General features: G+C 36.6%; 1 protein-coding gene across 1 annotated transcript; it reads right to left on the bottom strand.

The window, feature by feature from the left end:
- Window positions 1-15,820: 15,820 nt before the first annotated feature.
- On the bottom strand, window positions 15,821-17,233 carry LOC122027978 (F-box/LRR-repeat protein At3g26922-like). Its single transcript, XM_042586992.1, has 3 exons — window positions 16,424-17,233; window positions 16,209-16,346; window positions 15,821-16,132 (listed from the first exon to the last, which is right to left on the bottom strand). The coding sequence occupies exons 1-3, from the start codon at window positions 17,231-17,233 to the stop codon at window positions 15,821-15,823; spliced, it is 1,260 nt and encodes a 419-aa protein (XP_042442926.1).
- Between the last annotated feature and the right edge of the window lie 579 nt (window positions 17,234-17,812).

Below are 17,812 nucleotides of genomic sequence, written 5' to 3'. Positions count from 1 at the left end.
ACCATATCCGAGTCCAATTTTTTACCGTACGTTCTTTTTCATATTAATTTAAAAATAGATTGATAAAGATATTGGGATGAATAAATTTTTTTTTATCAAACTAAGAGATATTTTAAAGATGAAAAAGAGAAAATTTGTCCCATGGAAACCTTCCATGGAATGAGTAAACAAATTTTGCTTCAAGGGAAAACATCATTAAAAAAAAATAGTAACAAGTACTGTATAACAAGTTTCAAATATTATAATTCCAAAATATTTTATAAATGACTCTTTCTAGAGCCTGCGCGTGAGCGCGCAGCACATAAAGTATTGTATAAATCTCTCCACGTCCCCTATACATTTTGAATGTGAAATTAAACAAGAATAACAATGAGAAAGCTTTCTCTATCGTGTATCAACAATCCAAATAAAAGATTATGATAAACTATCCGATTAAACAGAAGCCTTCTCTATCCAAATAAAAGATTATGATAAGCTTTCTCTATTTCATATTGAAATAGAAACCTTCTCTACAAAACATATCCGATTAAACAAAAATAAACTATCCAAGAAAGCTCTTAGGTTTTTTAGGGGGTATTTGGTTGATGGATTTGGGAATGAGAGAATGGAATGATAGTAAAATATAGTGTTTGGATTGTGGGTTTGGAAATCATATTTTGAGAATGATTACCAGATTTATAGAAATCAACCAAACTCATATAACTTGATGGGTTTCATTTCAATTCCTATTCTCATTCCACCCTACTATCAAACTCATACTCATAGACATTCCCATCATTTAACCAAATGCCCCTAGTCGTCGTACCTAGAACACCGGCCTTGAGTGGTTAAAGTTGACGAGCAGGGCCCATCTCCGAGTGGGCCCTAAGTTTTTTAAAGTAAATTTTTAATATTTTTTTATTAAAGTTAACAGAACAATACCTGTGTTATATCTATGAAAAAATAATTAAATTTGAAAGAACTAAATCCACCTAAGACACCTTCTTCTCCAAGCAAGATTCGGCCACCACATAAACTCCAAGAGATATGAGATTTGGCCACCACCACCAAACTCCAAGGGATGCTAGAAACAAAACCTCCTTTCTCTCCTTCTTCTCCTAGCTAGAACTGGCAACCATCAAGAGCTCCAAGAAGGGTTGTCGCCGGCCACAAGAAGAAGAGAAGAGGGAGAAGCTAGGGCCGGCCACCAAGGAGGAAAAGAGAGGAAGTATAGAATAGAGTTATTCTTTTTGAAGGCACCTCTACCTCCTCTTTTATATTCCTTGCTCTTGGCAAATAAGAAAATTTAATTAAAAACTTCCTTAATTATTTTACCATGAAAAGGAAAAATTTATTTAATTAAAAAATAATTTTTCTTTTCATTATTACATGGCCACTCCTTTGGGTTTTAATTAAAACAAAAATTAAAACTTCCTAATTTGTTTCCAGAAATTTATAAAAAATTTCTCCAATAATTTTCCCTTGTTATAAAAAGGAAATTTTATAAATTAAAATCTTTCTTTTAAACATGTGGATAATTTCCAAAAAGGAAAGTTATCTCTAAAAAATTAAAATCACTTTTCAATCTACAAATAAGGAAAGATATCAAATCTTTTCTTAATCTTTTGTAGAAGCTAATAAAAGAGAATATTTAATTTTTAAAACTCTCTTTTAAATTATGATCATGGTTAAAAGGAAAGTTTTCTCAAAATTAAAATCTCCTTTCAATCTACAAATAAGGAAATATTTCAAATCTTTTCTTAATCTTTTGTAGAAAGCTATAAAAGAAAAGATTTAAATTTTAAACTCTCTTTTAAAACCATGATATCCACATAAGAAATAATTTTAATAAAAATTCTTTTTAATATTCTAGTGGTCGGCCACCTAAACTTGGGACCCAAGCTTTGGCCGGCCACCAACTTGGCTCATCTACTTGGTCTTGGCCAACCCTAGCTTGGGTTCCAAGCTAGCTTGGCCGGCCCTATTAAGATGGGTAAGAAGGTGGGTATGTGGTGGGTATAAATCTCTATATACAAGAGGCTATGATAGGGACCGAGAGGAGGAATTGGTTTTGGTCTCCTGATGAAATTAAGCTTCCCGTGTTCACCCTGAACACACAACTTAATTCCATCAATACTAATTCATTCCACTAAAGAATTATTATTGAACTACCGCACTAATCCCAAATTACATTTTGGGCTCCTTCTTATTATAAGTGTGTTAGTCTCCCTGTGTTTAAGATGTCGAATGCCTACTAATTAAATGAGTTATTGACAACTCACTTAATTAATATCTTAGTCCAAGAGTAGTACCACTCAACCTTATCGTCATGTCGGACTAAGTCCACCTGCAGAGTTTAACATGACAATCCTTATGAGCTCCTCTTGGGGAAATTATCAACCTAGATCACTAGGACACAGTTTCCTTCTATAATCAACAACACACACTATAAGTGATATCATTTCCCAACTTATCGGGCTTATTGATTTATCGAACTAAATCTCACCCATTGATAAATTAAAGAAATAAATATCAAATATATGTGCTTGTTATTATATTAGGATTAAGAGCACACACTTCCATAATAACTGAGGTCTTTTGTTCCTTTATAAAGTCAGTATAAAAGAAACGACCTCTAATGGTCCTACTCAATACACTCTGAGTGTACTAGTCTAATTATATAGTTAAGATAAACTAATACCTAATTACACTACGACCTTCCAATGGTTTGTTCATTTCCATCTTGGTCGTGAGCTACTGTTTATAATTTATAAGGTGCTGATAACATGATCCTCTGTGTGTGACACCACACACCATGTTATCTACAATATAAATTAATTGAACAACTACATTTATCATAAATGTAGACATTTGACCAATGTGATTCTTATTTCTAGATAAATGTTTATACCAAAAACTAAGCTTTTAGTATACACTTTAACACCCTAAACTCGATATCAAAGCTTAGGGTTGGGTAATTGATCAGCTCAATCAAATTGCCCAAGTCTAATCGATTGGGACTTGCTCCAATCAATTAAGCTCAGTTCCAATTGATTGGGAATCAACTGGGAGCTGCTTTGTCACTAGAAGAGAAAGTTTGTTAATTGATTAGGATAATCAATTGGGATGTATTTCATGAAGAATAGAAGAGGCTATAATCGATTGAGATAATCAATTAAGACTTGGCTAATCAATTGGGTAATTGATTTAAACCATTTTCGTGAGAGAATAGAGAACATGGGAATCAATTGAGCAATTGATTAGGCTGCTTTCTCTCGCGAATAGAAAACTTCTGAATCGATTGGGGCAATTGATTAAAAGCTGCCAAATCGATTGGGGCAATTGGTATAACTCACCAATCGAATAGATGGGTGAAAAAGAGTCATTCTGCATGTATTTGAATGTGTTAGTACCCAAGGTAGTTTTGATATGATCAACCATGTCAAGTTAGGTCCTCATGTGGTTTAACCCTTGTGTCTAAGTGTGCAGGAACTTAGGAGCACAGGAAGTCGAGCAAAAGACATAGCTAGCGAGAAGGACGACACAGGAGAGAGCCAACATGCTTGATGCGTCCTAGGTACGAGGTGTTGCGAAAGAGTACATGGGCGGATGAGAATGAGGTGTGCGGCGTTTACGAGGGACGAGAAGCCGGAGCGGAAGGTTGCTCGAGAATGCCAGAAAATAGGTTCAGGTGAGCCCTATTTCGGATAGCTGAAATCACCCAAGCGAGCGGAACCAGAGCAAAAGACCGCGACCAAAAAGTCAACAAAATGTAGACTTTTTGGCTCGGGCGCTCGGACCCCTTGGACAGCCCAGGGGTGCCTTGTTTTAGCATCATCGCGGATATAGGTTCGGCACGGTTCAAGTGCCCGGAACTGGTCCAAGCGGCTGGACCATAAAATCTATCCAAACACGATGTGGCATAATTCATTACGATGGGGATAAAATTTTATCCCCCTCCAAGCACCTGGAACCCTTCCAGGTGCCTCAACCAGAGCTATAAATACAACTTTGGTCCCAGTAGCATAGAACAACACTTGTAATTGATTCCTCTTTAGTTTTATTCTATAATTGAGTGCTTCAACTACTGTAAGAAACTTCTCCGCCTGAAGGAGATTGTTTAGTGAGCTTCAACTTCCTTGGATTAACAATCCCTTGATTGCAAACCAAGTAACTCTTTTGTGCCTCTTCTTTTTCAGTCTCTTATTTTTTTATGCGAGTGTTAGACTAATAAAGTTGTAAAGTTCGAGAAGGGGTTTTGTTTATTTTTATTATGTAGGCTATTCACCTCCTTTAGCCGGTCACCAAGGGACCAACAAGCGGTATCAAAGCTTAACAAATTCAGGAGAACTAATCGTCAAATGAAGCACAAGAGATGGTTGGATCGAGCATCAACCCACAGAAGTTCTAGGGGGAATTCGTAAGCTAGAAGAAAACATGGAGGTATTCTTTAAGACATATTTCAATTTACTTTTAATAATGAAATTTGGTTTTGTAGCACTTGAGGGTAAAGAAGAATACCAATGGACGAAGAAAGAACAAGCCAACTTCATGGCAAACGGTAAAGCAGAGTTCAATCTACTGAGCGTCTTACCGCCACAAGACGTCAACTGGATCAGAGCCTACGAGTCTGCCAAGGAGCTCTGGAAGAAATTCCTAGAACTACATGAAGAAACCTTTGAGGAAAAACTCGCAAGACGGGATCTACTCAAGAACCAGATCAGCAACGTCAAATTAGAAGGAGAAACTGTTACACACATTCACTCAAGAATAAAGTAACTCATCACCGGACTCACAAATCTCGAAGAAAAGATAAGCAACCGAGATTCGCTAAGGTACACGCTTAACGTATTTCTTATGACTACTGAATGGGCATCATTAGTAGATGCTTATTATATATCTAAAAATCTAGAATTAAGTACTTTAGAAGAAATATTTTCAACATTTGAAGTCCATGAAATAAGATGTGCAAATCTGAAGGAGTCAAAGCACGACATTACCTTAAAGGCAAAAACGGACAAATGAGATTCTGAATCTTCTCTCAATGACGATGAAATGACACTCATCGTAAGAAAATTTAAAAAGTTATTTAAAACTAAAAAATTTAATTAAGTGCAGGGTACAAGAAGAAAAAGAAAAGTAAGATGCTACAACTGCAATAAAGAAGGGCACGTGAAAGATAACTACCTAAAATTGAAGAGCAAGGATAAGGACAAGGAAAAGAACAAGAAGTCAGCTCAAACTGACAAGTATAGAAATCTAAAAGCGATGTGGGACGAAATGACGTCCAAATTGGAGATATAAGCCCTCGCCGGACTTGCGCTAGTGGCAAGTCACCAAGAAGATGAAGACGAAGTAAGCTCATCCGACATAAGCATCGAGAGCATCGATGAAGGGGGAGCGACATAAGAAGAAAGCAACACTTCAGGGGGAGCTTCAGATTGTAGGATTGACAAGGTAAGTCAGGTACAGTCTCTTCCTCCTGATAAATTATTTCAGTTCATAAAAATATTATCAAAAAAATTCTGTAAGTTAGAAAAAGAAAATAAAGAGTTAAAATCAACCTTAGCTATATCTTGTCGATTAGAAGATCTCGACAAAATAAAAATGGAAAATAAACAATTAAAATAGAAATAGAATATTTGAAAGATTGTGTATGCTCACATATTCAAAATGTTAGAAGATATAATGGTTTAAATTGGTATTTTAAATACCATAAGGGTCAAATTAGGAAAATATCATAGAAATATATTTCTAAATTTTTTTTTATTAATTCTCTAGGAAGGAATCTATTTTGGGTTCCGAAATAATATTTAGATTAATTATTTTTTTTTTGGACTTTCAGAGAGAAAATTAAATATTTACTTTTATTAAAAGACTTTGTTTAGAAGTGGTTGTTATTCTAATAACTAAGAAGGTATAGTGTCTTGCCACAGCTTGGAAGTCAATTACTGAAATAAATGTTTAATTACTAACTGTGAAGTATTTAATTATTAACCAATGCTTTCAAGTGTTTGTCAAAATTTCTGTTAGAAATTAATTAGAAGTTAATTTTTTCGAGAAAGATAACTTTATCACTTATTTATATGAAAAATTTTAAATTTTTCTAAAATTTAAATTTTTCTAAAATTTAAATTTTCCTAATTATTCAGCAAATTTTTCTATGAAAGTATATTATTTTCTCTGTTAATGGAAATTTTTCAAAAAAAAATTAACACATTATTACTCTATCTTTTTTTCATACTTTTGAATTTAGAAATTATCTCAAGAGTCATTTCTCTCTATCCAATTTTTTTAAGCAAATTTTTCAATTTTTTTTTTTTTTAAATTATAGATCTAGTTTTTTTTTTTTTTTTTTTTGGAGTGTTCCCTTAAACTTTTTAGTTTAGACTTTCCAAGTAGCATTTTAAAATACCCTATTTTTAATGTGATCAAAGGGGGAGTAGTAAAGATTAAGTCTAGGGGAGGGTAGTATAATTTTTTTTGTTTGTAATTTGTCCTAACTTAACTTGGGATTGCTCACATCAAAAAGGGGGAGATTGTTAGTACCCCAAGGTAGTTTTGACGTGATCAACCAAGTTAGGTTAGGTTCTGTTGTGGTTTAACCCTTGTGTCTAAGTGTGTAGGGGACTTAGGAGCACAGGAAGTCGAGCGAAAGACGCAGCTAGCGAGAAGGACGATATGGAAGAGAGCCGACAGGCTCAGTGCGTCTAAGGTACGAGGTGCTGCGGAAGAGTACACGGACGGATGAGAAGGAGGTGTGCGGCGTTTCCGAGGGACAAGAAGCCAGAGCGAAAGGTTACTCGAGAATGTCAGAAAATGAGTTCGGGTGAGCCCTATTCCAGATGGCTGAAATCACCCAAGTGAGTGGAATCGAAGTGGAAGATCCAGACAGATGCGAGCGAAACCGGAGTGGAAGATCGAACCCCCAGGACATCCCAGGGGCGCCTTGTTTTGGCATCATCGCGAATACAGGTTGGCACGGTCCGGGCGCTAGGAACTAGTCTAGGCGCTCGGACCAAAAAACCTATTCAAACGTGACATAATGTGATTCGTTCCGATGGGGATAAAATTCTATCCCCCTCCAAGTGCTTGGAACCCTTCCAGGCACCCCGACTAGGGCTATAAATATAGCTCTGGTCCCAGTAGCATAGAACAACATTTGTAATTGATTCCTCTTTAGTTTTATTCTATAATTGAGTGCTTCAACTGCTGTAAGAAGCTTCTCCACCTAAAGGAGATTGTTTAGTGAGCTTCAACTTCCTTGGATTAGCAATCCCCTGATTGCAAACCAAGTAACCCTTTTGTGTCTCTTTTTTTCAATCTCTTATTTTTTTATGCAAGTATTAGATTAATAAAGTTGTAAAATTTGAGAAGGGGCTTTGTTTGTTTTTGTTGTGTAGGCTATTCACCCCCTCTAGCCGGTCACCAAGGGACCAACAAAATGGTCATTTGACATGACAATCGATTAAGGGTAAGCTTAATCAATTAGAGGCATCAAGATAAACCTAAAAAGGGTTTTCTCGAAGATTTGAAAATACAATGGTTCACACCAATTCTTGAGCTTTGGGCAACACATATTGTTTCACTTTCTAAGCATCAAGAGGCTAACTAAAGCAATAAAAGAGCAAGCAAAGTAAGGTTCATATTTTAAAGTCATTTTCGATTTCTTTTGTAACATAGTTTGCATTTCTTAGCTGTATTTCTTGTGCTTGAGCTTGTACGAGGCTACTCAGCCTCTTGAAAGGAGGTTTTCATAGTGCATCTATGAGAGTGAGGAGTGAACCCTTGGATTAGTCACCTCAATAAGGAGGATACCAAGTAAAATGAAGGTGTTAACATTGTGGAGTTTTCGCTTCAAGTTTCCACTATAAATCATCATCAAAGAAGTGAACCAAGCTATGCAATCACTCCCCTCTCTATCTCTCTACTTGTTTTAACAAGTGGTATCAGAGCATGACCACTCTTCTTTTGACCAATCACTAGAAAGAGCATTTAGTTAGAGGAAGAAGAAGAAGAAGTTGAAAGTTTGAAGCACTAAATTTCAATAAGTCAAAGGACTCATTATCAAAGGAACTCAACTTTGAAATGGATTTCCAAGATGGGTTCGGATGACATCTGAGCACCTCCATTATTCCAAATGGGAAACTTCAACATATAAAAATGAAGAATGGAGAGCTTCTTAATGATGGACATAGAACAATGGTTTGTTCTAATGGAGGATTTTGAAGCTACAAGAGATTCAAAGGGAAAACCTATCCAAAAAAACAAATGGAATGAAGAACAAATCCAAAAATCCAAGTAAAATGATAAAATAACTAAATTATTAGTTAATATTTTACCTAATAATATTTTGTGTGAGATAGGTTCATTTTAAGATTCCAAGGATTTATGGAGCAAGTTGGCTAAGCTTCATGAAGCTCCAATCCCAAAATCAAGTGAAAACGAATCTAAAGAAGGAGATTTTTTAGATCAATAGTATGAGGACTCAAAGGTTGAGAGTTGTTCAACATCCAAGGAGGAAATTAAAGAATCATCCACCTCAAAAATTGAGGAGGAGAGGCCATTGACACCAGACCAAGAGGATGTCTTTATCTCCAGATCAAATGAAGAAGAATATGTCACCTCTATGAGCTCAACTTATGAAGGTATAACAAATTCATGAATTAAAAATAAAGATCATATAATTTATTTTGAATGTAGAGAAAAAGGACACTCTAAGAGCAAGTGTCCTAAGTTGGAGAAAAAAAAGACTAAATTGACACATAAGGTGAAGGAGAAGTCAAAAGAGGTTAGTTCTATTTTATGAAAGGACAAGGAGCACATTGTATATTTTTCTTACAATCAAAAGGGACATTATTGGAACCAATGTCCAAGGGGGAGGAATCTAATCAAGAATAAAGGAGGAAGCTCAAGTCAAGGGGGAGCTTCCAAGGGCAAAACTAAAGTACCATTAGTTATTGATACTTATTTAAATCATAATAAAATACATGATAGAAATAACTTTCATCATACTAGCGTTATTTATCATGAAAATGGAGAGCATGAAAAACCTAAGGAAAATTATAAGTCATTTCATACTAGAACTACCATACTTAAGTATAAGAATGTAAAAAAATCATTTAGGCAAGAACTCTAAGGAAATTAGAAATGTGCCTTAAAGGGAACATGTTCAAGGAAATCATAAAAAATCTAAATTTGAGAATTTAAGGATATAAATTTAAGTCTTGAGATCAAAACATGAGAGATTGGAGAGGACCGTAGACAAAATGGTAAATAATGTAAAAGGGTCAAAGAGGTAAAATCTAGTGTCTTGTGTTAGTTTTGATGTGATCAACCAAATCAAGTTAGGTTCTGTGTATTTGATCCTTGTGTCTAAGTATGCAGGAGATTAGGAAAACAAGAAGTCAAGCGGAAGATGCAGTGGACAAGAAGGATGGCACGGGAATCGAGTCGATTGGCTCGGTGCATCCAAGGGACCAGAAGCTGCGGAAGAGTACACCGATGGAGCAAGAAGGACACGTGCGGCGCTTTCAAGGGACTAGAAGCTGAAGTGGAAGATTGCTCAGGGAGAAGGTCGGAGTTGGGTTCGGATAAGCTCAACTCTGGAATGTCGAAGAATCACCCAAGCGACTGGAGACAAAGCCAGCGACCGGAGAATGCATCGGATGGCCGGTATGTGGTTGATTAATCTGAGAGCTCGAATCATCCGAGGGCTCAGACCACCTAGTCCAGGCATCCATACCACCAGGACACCAAACAGGCACCTCGTCGTAAAGCCGATGTTGTGGATCACCTTGGGGTCCACGTCAGCAATGGTTTGAACACCCGAATATAAATAAACTCTATCTTCTAGCCATTGCGAAGCCTATGTGTGGAGATAGAGTTTGCTCAGCTGAGGGTGCTAGGAGAGGGTCTAGGCACCCAGAGATGCCACATCAGCAAATGATTAGTTTCGACTAGTGAGCTATAAATATAACCCTGGTCTTCTTCATTCTATACAACAACACTTGTATTTTTTTCTTCGATTTCTATTTTAGTGTTCTCACTTCAAATTCTATAAGAGGCTTCTCCGCCTACATCAAAGAAGAACTTTGTTAGTGCTTTTAATTCCTTGGATTAACAACCTCCCCGGTTGTTACCAAGTAAAATTCGGTAGCCTCTTTTATTTTTATGCAATTTATTTCTAATTTTTTAACAAGTCATGAGAAGGATATATTTATAATTTCAAGCAATTCACCCCTTTCTTATTGGTCGCACGGAACCAACAATTGCTATCAAAGCGAGAATGCTTCAAAAGGACTAACCACCAACCGAAGTACACAAGAAATGGCTAGACCAAGCATATACCCGCCTAAGTTCAAGAGGGAGTTCGTGACATGATAAAAGAAAATGGAGGTATTTTTCAAAAAAAAAAATTGATTTATTGTTAATAATGAATATAGTTTTGTAGCACCTAAAGATCAGCAAGGAGTCGATAAAGAAGAATACTTGTGGACAAAGAATAAGCCGACTTCGTGGTAAACAACAAAGTAGAATTCCATCTGCTGAGCCTTTTACCACCATAAGAAGTCAACCAAATCAGAGCCTACGAGTCAGCCAAAGTGCTCTTGGAGAAGTTCCTGGAGCTGCACAAAGGGACCTCGGAAGCGAAACTCACAGGATAGGATTTGCTCTAGAACTAACTCAGTAACCTCCGAAAGGAAGAATGTGAAACAGTCACACACCTACACTCAAGGATCAAGGATCTGATCACTGGACTCACAAACCTCAGAGAAATGGTAGCAAACCGAGATTTGTTAAGGTATGCTTTAAATGCATTTCCAATAACACCCGAGTGGGCATCCATAGTTGACTCATTTTACATCTTTAAGGACCTTGGGGTGAGTATATTAGAAAATTTGCTTTATACTTTTAAACTTCACAAATCGAGATGTACAAGCTTAAGAAACAAAGAAAAAAGATAGCTCAAAACCTAACACTGAAAGCTAACCAGAAAGGCGAACCAGATTCAGACACATCACTCGACGAAGATGAAGCTGCTTTTATGGTAAGAAAGTTTGGTAAATTCCTTAAGTCTAACAAATTTAATAAGTCACGAGCTAAGAAACTTTCATGAACAAATGAAAGATATGGTGCAATAACTGTCAAGAAGAAGGACACATTAAGGGAAACTGCTCAAAACTGAAGGACAAAGATAAGAATAAAAGACCAACCAGGACGAAGCACAAGAACCTAAAGGAAATGTGGGACGAAACGTAGTCATCAGAGTCAGAAATTGAAGCTTATGCAAGACTTGCATTAATGACAAGTCACCAAGGAGACGATGTAGCAACCATCAGAGATGGGAATAGAGAGCATCAACGAAGGAGGAACTATTTTAGAAAGAAGTAGCAATGAAGGGGGAGCATCAAATAATGAGATCAACAAGGTAAGTGAGATACGATCTCTACTTCCCAAAAAATTATATAAATTTATTAAAATACTTTCTAAAAATTCTTGTCAATTAGAAATAAAAAAAAAATTCAAATTAAAAGTTATTTTAGCAAAATCATGTCCACTAGAAGAATTGGATAAAGTTAAAAATCAAAATCAAAAAAAAAAATCAAAAGAACACATAGAGTTATTGAAAAAGAATGATGCATGCTTAAATTCAAGTTCTTTTCAAAAATCAAATTTTAGAAATTGAAATTATGGTAGGCTTAATTGGTATTTCAAATACCAAAAGGGTCAAATTCTAAAGTTATCAAAAAAATTAATTCCTAGAAAATATCTTATTATATTGGGTTTCAAAATCATGTCTAATTTAAATTCCTTTTAAATTTGATTGATTTACTATATTGGAATTATTTTACTTAGAAAAATATGTTTTGTATAAACTTACTATTAGTGTTTTTTGTTCAAAATTTTTATAGTCACAAGACTGTAAATTCTCTGTTAGGATAAATAATTTTAAAATTTTCTAATTGTTAATTAATTTTCTGTAAATTTTTTTATCAAAATATTAATTTTTAATATTATAAATTCTCAAAATATCAATATTCAAAAATTTTAATTTTCTATAGATATACTTCCTGTTTTCCATACTTAGAAAAAGTTATAATATTTTTCAAGATCAAAATTTATTTTTTTTAAGTATTTTCTTTTGTAAATACATCTTTCTATGCTAAACAATTAACTTTTGGTAGTATTAATGTTATTTTTTGTGAAATCTTTATCTTGACATTGGATAAGTATGTTTAATAGTGAGAAAAAGTTTCAGAATTTTTTAAAAATTAAAAATTATTTTAAAATTATTTTTTCAAAAATTGACTTTTAAATAGTAAAGATTCAGATTTTTAATAAAAAAAACCCCATATTTTTTTAAAGTATTAGTCACTATTTAAATCACCCTTAGAATTTTTTATCAATTTTTTTTCACTATTTACCCCTATTTTTTATATGATCAAAGGGGAGAAAAAAAATTAAATCTAGGGGAGATTAAGTTTAGGGGGAGGAATATTTTTTTCTAATTTATTAATTATATTGCACTTAATTTTGCATATTTTTACTATTTTTGTTTAACCCTAACTTAACTTGGGTTGATCATATCAAAAAGGGAGAAATTATAAGTACCCCGTGTTAGTTTTGATGTGATCAACCAAGTCAAGTTAGGTCTTGTGTATTTGATTTTTGTGTCTAAGTGTGTAGAAGCTTAGGAACATAAGAAGTGAACGGAAGACGCAACGGATGAGAAAGATGACATGAGAATCGAGTCGACGGGCTCAATGCATATGAGAGACAAGAAACCACGGAAGAGTACACCGGTGGAGCGAGAAGGACGCACACGGCCTTTTTGAAGGACGAGAAGCCAGAGCGGAAGATTGCTCGGGGAGATGGTTGGAGTTGGGTTCAGGTGAGCTCAACTCTGGAAGGTCGGAGGATCACCCAAGCAACATGAGACGAAGCTAGTTAATTACTAGAGAAGGCGCCGAAAGGTCAGCATGTGGATGACTGATCCATGCGTTGGGACTAGATAGTCTAGGCGATCGGACTGTCTGTCGCTCGAACCACCTAGTCTGGGCGCTCGGACCACTAGGGTGCTGAACTGGCACCTCGTCGCAGAGTCGTTACTGTGGATCACCTTCAGATTCACATCAGCAACGGTCCGAGCGCTTGGACATGGTCCAAGCTAGGAGTGTAAATGAACCAAGCCGCTCATGAGCTATTTGAAACTCAATTCAATAAAAGCTCGTTTGAGCTCATTTAATGAGGTTTGTTAAGATAAACAAACCAAGTTCAAGCTTCACAATACTCAACTAGTTAGCTCGTGAACATGTTCATTAGTAAGCTCATGAATCAACTTTTAAATGAAAAAATAATAATTTTGATATTAAATTTATAGATTTTATACTTTACTTATGAAAAATATAGATAAATAATAAATCTATTTATTAGAATAAAATTATAAATTTTAATAAGAATATTATAATTTTATCTAAATATATAATTTAGTTTTTAATAAATATTTAAATTTATAATTTATATTTGTTAAGCTCGTATAGGTTTGATAAAAGCTCGAAAAAGCTCGTGAGTCATGAATATATTCGTTAAATAAAGCTCAATCTCAACTCGATTATAAATGAGTCAAACTCAAATATTCAAGAGTTTGGCTCGGCTTAGCTCGATTAACCCCTAGTCCAAGCACCCGGATATGAAAAAACTCTATCGTCTAGTCGTTGTGAAGTTGTTGCATGGAGATAGAGTTTGTCCAATTATGGGGGCGGAGAGGGTCTAGGTGTCGGAGATGTCATGTCAGCAAACGGCTAGTTTCGACTAGTGGGCTATAAATAGAGTCATGGTCTTCTTCATTCAACACAACAACACTTGTATTTCTTCTTCGATTTTTGTTTTAGTGTTCGTACTTCAACTTCTTTAAGAGGCTTCTCCGCCTATATTAAAGGAAAACTTTGTTAGTGCTTTCAACGCCTTGGATTAATAACCTCTCCAGTTGTAACCAAGTAAAATCCAGTAGTCTCTTTTATTTTTATGCATAAAAATACATCTCATTTTCAAAAAAATCTGATAATCTATTTTGAAAATTCACTACCAATTGATTTTCCTTAAAGGCATGATTTGGGAATTTTTTTAATAATAAGTATGAGGAGACAATGGAAGATTGTGAACTTTTATTGTGATGAATGTCTCAAGTTAAGCATTGGAGACAATGGAAGATTTGGGAATCTTCATTATAATAGATGTATGATCAAGGTTAAGCATCAGATATAATGAAAGATATGACACTTTCATTGGGTTGATTTGAAAGAATTGACTCTTGGGAAGAGTTTTTTTATGTGTGTCAATGGGGAATAAAAATGTAGGGTTCAAGTTAGGAAACTCTCATTTATACATTGGCATAGGATGAAGAAGGGAGTTGGGATAATATGGGTTATTCTAACTTAAACATATTGTCAAATATCAAAAAGAGAGAGATTATTGGTGCAATCATTCTTGAGTCAAGATTGATCAGTTTGAATAAGCTCAAGTTGGCTAGAGCTTGAGTTTCGATGTTTGACAATATATAAAAAAGGAATCAAGTAGGTCAATGAGTGGTCGAATATTTGTCTGAAAAAGTCGTAATAGGAGGTTAGACAACGGGAAAGTTCTAAATGAAGGTTAGGCAATGAGAAACTCTAACTGGAGGTTTGGCAATGAAAATTCTTAATTGGAGGTTAGGGAACGAAAAGTCATAACTGGAGGTTAGGCAATAGTGAAGATCTAGTTGGGAATTAGGCAGTGAAAGTCCTAGCGGAGCTAGCCAGTAAAGACCTAGTTGGGAACTAGGCAATGGAAGACCCAGTTGGAAACTAAGCAGTGGAAGTCTTAAGGGGCTAGGCAGTGAAAACCAAGTTAGAAACAATGCAATTAAAAGATAGGCAAGGAAAAGTTCAAGTGGGTCAAAAGTTGATCGAATACTTGGTGATTGAAAGTCCAACAGAAAGTTAGCACGAGTTGGAAAGTCCAAATGGGTCAAGGGTTGATCGAACACTTGATGAAGAAGCCTTGGCAAGTCAATGGTGACCGGATGCTAGGTAACGGGATATCCCAACGAGTCACAGATGACTGTAAGGTTGGTTAAAGGAACTCTAACCTTTAGATCAGAGCTTAGGGTTAAGAAATCGATCAGCTCAATCGAATTGTCCAACTCCATTGGATTAGAGTGCCTAATCGATTGGGACTTATTGATTGGAACTTGCTCCACTCAATTAAGCTTAGTTCCAATAGATTGGGAATCAATTGGGAGTTGTGTTGTCGCGAGAAGTGAAAGCTTGCAAATCAATTGAGCTATATTTCGTAAAGGACAGAAGAGACTGTAATCGATTAGGGCAATCCATTAAGGCCTAGCTAATCAATTGGGTAATAGATTAATTAAGGTCATTTTCACAAGAGAACAAAGATCTTGGGAATCGATTAGATTGCTTTCTCTCGTGAACAAAAAACTTCTGAATCGATTGGGACAATAGATTAGAAGTTGACGAATCGATTGGTATGACTCACAAATCGATTAGATGGGCAAAAAAGATCCATTTTGCAAGTGTTTAAATGGTCGTCTGATGTGACAATTGATTAGGGATAAACCTAATCGATTAGAGCCATCAAGATAACCCTAGAAAATGAATTTTATTAATATTTGAAAATATAATGGTTTACCCCAATTTTTGAGTTTTGGACAGGTGTTACTGTATTTTCTAAACATCAAGAGATTAAGCAAAGTAAAATGTTACCGTACTTTCGATATACGAAGTTTAAAATATAAAAAATTTAAACAATCCAATAAATTTGAAGATCGTAAATCGCACTATTAATTCCAGACCACATCAAGCCAAGGGGAAGCTGCGTTGGTGAAGGAGGACGCAGTCGCCTGGAAACGTATTTCTCCCGCACTAGCATTAATCTCACCATTAATTCTGCTGCGCCAAATCACCAATTTCTTCAGCACTAGCGCTTCCCTAGCCAAAAACTGAACAAAATCTAATTCGTCACAGTGCTCGCCGTAGTTGGCGATGCTGGCGTACTCCAAGTGCCAACTCAGGCAGTCGAAGTAGTTTTGCTTCTCCCAAAACCTAAATTGGTCATATGGCAGTGAGCAACAGTTCGTCTTCGCTGGATTAATCTGTCAATGTTAATTAATCAGGAGAAGAAGAAGGCGGCGGCGGCAACAAGATTTTAGCTAAACTGATCAAACTCACCGTTAGACGCAGTTCCTTGAGCAGGAGGCAGGCCCTGAGAGCAGAAGCCAACAGAACGGCCTCTATCGTGTTGCTCATGTCAATCCTGATCGATAACCTGAGTAGGTTCGTGAATGCTCCGCAATCGAATTGAATCGTCTGAATCAAGGAAATGCAACAATTGGTATGGTTGTGATGTTGTAATTTTACTTGATGTCGATTCGTTAATTAATTACCTCGAGGATGCTGGAGAAGAAGTATTTTCTGTTGCCGGTAACGTAGGAGGCGGTGAGGAAACGAAGAGAAGGAACGTTGAGGACGACTTTCTTGTCCATGGAGACGCCGTCCATCTCGAGGGTGGTGAGCGCAGGCGCGGCGATCTCGATCCCGCGCAGCGAGGTGTTGAGCACCGCGAGGTGAGTCAGACGCGGCGCGTCCACGACCCTCAGCGTCTGCCCCATGAAGATGCACCCGTCAAGGCGGAGGCGCTCCAGGGCCGGGCACTTCGACAGGAAGAACGCGAGCGTCTCGCCGATCGACATCTTGACACCGCACAGCGCCACGGAGCGGAGACGCGGCAAAAAAGGGTCGTCAGGAGAGGTGGAGAGGCGCACGTGGCGGGCGAGCTCAAGGTGTTCGAGCGAGGGGATGAGGCTGAGGAAGGAACAGAGGAACACGTATCCTGAGTGGCTGCGGAGGGCGAGGTCGCGGACGGAGCACCCCCCGAGGAGGCTGAGCCAGCGGCTAAGGACGATGCTATTGACGCCGAGGGGGAGCGCAATGCTGCAGCGGATGAGGTTGATCGGAAACTCCGATTGGAGGCGGTTTAAGACGCCGGTGAAGACTTCGTCGAAGGATTCAGTGTTATCGAGGAAATTGAAGTAGCGATCGGGCGCGAAGTCGAGGGAGCGAACGGATGTCCATTGATTTCTCCACCGCCGGGAGATAACTCCGAAACGGACGAGATCGGCGACTGGGAGGCGAGAGAGGATGCTTCCGACGACGACGTCGTCGGGGCATCGATCGAAATTGTTGCCGTCATCCATAGGATTTTAGTATGCCAAGTTAAATCTTTACATAATATAATACTTATTAATTCCAGATTAAGTATAAGAATTATTTCTTCACATTTATGCGTTCGGAGATAAATCTTGGAATGATTCAAAGAATTATCATATTTAATTATGATTAATAAGACGTTTAAAAAAGGAAATATACTTTTTAATATATATATATACACACACAATCACCTCACCTTGCCTTTTTCACCACTTCACCTTGCTTTTTCACCACTTTATATCAACTAATACGATTTTGGGACGATAATAAATCAAATATTCTCATATCTCTAAGCACTAATTGAATCCATATCAATCAGACACCCACGAATCTCTGTAAATATCTTCTTCAGATGATAAATAAAATTTAAAACGACAAATATGGATGTACCATTGATAACCACAATTTTAAAGGATTCATATACTACTCTGTCATATATTTAGTTTAGTGTTTTAGATCTTAACAAAAAAAAAAGAAATTAAATTACGGGTAGACGAGGTGGCCTGAAGAAGCTATTATGATGGATTAGGATTAAAGGGACCAAAGATGTGTAGCAGCAACAAATA

This window comes from Zingiber officinale, chromosome 10A (genome assembly GCF_018446385.1).
Source record: "Zingiber officinale cultivar Zhangliang chromosome 10A, Zo_v1.1, whole genome shotgun sequence".
NCBI classification, from domain to species: domain Eukaryota; kingdom Viridiplantae; phylum Streptophyta; class Magnoliopsida; order Zingiberales; family Zingiberaceae; genus Zingiber; species Zingiber officinale.
The sequence above is the reverse complement of the archived record's forward strand: the minus strand, read 5'-3'. Positions and strand labels throughout refer to the sequence as shown.